At 61.1% G+C, this 2,262-nt stretch overlaps 1 protein-coding gene across 1 annotated transcript; it reads left to right on the top strand.

Moving 5' to 3' along the window:
* Positions 1-1,623: 1,623 nt before the first annotated feature.
* MNEG_3136 (hypothetical protein) lies at positions 1,624-1,803 on the top strand (the record flags this gene model as incomplete). The annotated part of the gene is made up of 1 exon (XM_014048385.1): positions 1,624-1,803. A coding segment is annotated over one exon (180 nt), but the record flags the coding sequence as incomplete, so codon positions are not given.
* Between the last annotated feature and the right edge of the window lie 459 nt (positions 1,804-2,262).

The raw sequence follows: 2,262 nt of genomic DNA, 5'->3' as shown, positions 1-2,262 counted from the left end.
GCTGGGAGTGCTCTGCGTGCTGCCCCGTGCCGCCCCCCACCATGCCATGGGAGGGCTGTCAGTCATGTAAAGGCCCTAGTCTGGCATGGCAATTAGATTGGTCGGATTGTGTCTTGAACATACCTGCGTCAACAGAGCAGCATCCCGGTGTCCCTCCCCTGAGCAGTCGTGGCTTGGGGCCAAAGCAGAGCCAGCGTTGGCTGCGGGGTTGGCAGTGACGAAACGGCGCCTAAGCGGTTCCCACAGCCATAAAACGCTTATTGAACGTCAAATCTGCTGCAGTTGCGGGGTTGTACCCCTGCTGCACGCCGCAGAGCCACGAACACGGCAGTGATGTTCCAATCTGCCCGTGATATCGCAGAGTTGGGTGCGGATTTAAACAAAGAAGGAACTTACAATGTGCTCAGGTGTGGCTGATCAAGACTCGCTGCTCCTCACGTTGGGCGGGCGCATGCACTCTCGCTGTGAAGTTGGCCTAGAAGCCTCAACCGACTGCTGGTGCCTGGAGGAGGCTTAAGCGCTGCTGAATGTACACTTTCAAACCAAGCGTATGCCCTCAATTGCAGTATAGATTGGGTTGATGTTACCGTTTGCACGACATGGCCTGCCATGGCCACGCAGGTAAGCGCACAGCAGCAACAGGCGCTTGTGCGGTCTGGCATTACTAATGGTGTTGCATCTGGGACCAAGCAGCGGGTTTGTCCTCATGCGGCGTGCTGCGTCCTCCCAGCTTGCAGTTTTAACAACTTCACCAAAGGCGGCGAGTGTTGCCCTGGCGGCGTCAATGTCAGAAGCCTGGGCCGCCTCTTAGCGCAACACGCAGCGAAATGTGTCAAGATGGCCGGGCCCCGCCCTAGATCCCACCAACGGCCCCGCAGGCGGCCCCGTGGCTACAAGCGCGCACCCTCCCGGCCCACAGCGCTGTGTGGCGCGAAAACCAACCATGGCTGTGCCCCGTTCGTGCGCCACACCGACGCGTCAACGGGCTGAAGTTGCCCGTGCTTCTTACACTGGTTGGCGCTGTTGATCACAACATAATCAATGACAATGGCACTAAAAGGCCGTTGGCACCAAGCGGCCGAAAATTGAACCAGAAAGTGGAGGCCTGCGTGATTGCAGCTCAACGGCCTGCCTGCCCACGTGCTGCGTGGTTTGCATCTGTCGGAACTTGGGTGGTGCAGGATGGGTCGAGCGATGCGAGCCTTGCCAGCGGCGATGGGGGCTCGCGGCGACGGCGCATGGCGGGCAGATCGCGAAGGACAAGCCCAGGCTAGCCCCTTGTCATCGCTGCGCGCTGACCAGCCCCAACATGGGCATATGCAGGTTATATGCATGTGATATTGAAATTATATATATGGCTACCTACTAGAATGGTGTGCTGGTTGCACTGCACTGCGCCGTTTGCAGTCCCATCGGCGCAGATCTCCCAGTGCACTTGGCGGATGTTTGCGCGGCCTGAATAGCGCGCCCCTAGCGGGTGACTTTTGTGTTGCGAGACGTCCTGAGCTTCATGACAATGATTTGAAGCTGTTCAAGCCATGTATCACTCCAACTCTGTTGCCTAGCGGTGCCGAAGTGGGCCGCGGGCCTTTCGACACTTGCGGTACTACGTGGAACCAGGGCATGGAGCCGGCAGCGACAGACAACGATATTGAAACCGCGAATGTGACGGAGCCAAACAGCAGCGCGGAGCAGCGGCGGCAGTGGATTGACGGGCTGTGTGCGTCGAGCAGCAGCAGCTCTCGTCGGCGCGGCAGGGCGGTGCTGCGCTCGCTCTCCACGCGCTGGCGGCGGTTCAAAAAGGTGTGAGCTTTGTCGCTGGGTACGCCTGATGAGCGACGGCGAGCCACCGGTGATGTGTCGTATTGTGGGGCAAGTTGGTACCGCACGCCCCCCCCCCTTGCCATGTCAGCTTGCGCCCGCAGGGGGCTGCTTTTGTCGCTTCACCACCCTGCGGCGCCCGCACCCGCATCCTCGAATAATCCTCTTACGCCACCCGGCGAGCGCGCCATGGCACTCCCGTGCGCGCGGCCGCATGGCAGCAGGGGCTAACCCCACACGTACGCTCTCCAGAAACGCCCCTGCACAGCCGCCGTTCAAACGGCGCCCGTCCCCTCACCACCTGCTCGCACCCGGCGGACCGCAGGGCTTCCTGCCTGTGTTGCGTGCACGGCCCTGCATCCCCCTGGCTGCTCTGGCCGTCACACTCCTCATGGCCACCGTCAGCGTGGCGGGCGTCGTCCTTGCCGCAGAGGCTGAGAC

This window comes from Monoraphidium neglectum (genome assembly GCF_000611645.1).
Source record: "Monoraphidium neglectum strain SAG 48.87 unplaced genomic scaffold scaffold00382, whole genome shotgun sequence".
NCBI classification, from domain to species: domain Eukaryota; kingdom Viridiplantae; phylum Chlorophyta; class Chlorophyceae; order Sphaeropleales; family Selenastraceae; genus Monoraphidium; species Monoraphidium neglectum.
Note: the sequence above shows the minus strand (reverse complement) of the source record. Positions and strands in the feature narration are given on the sequence as shown.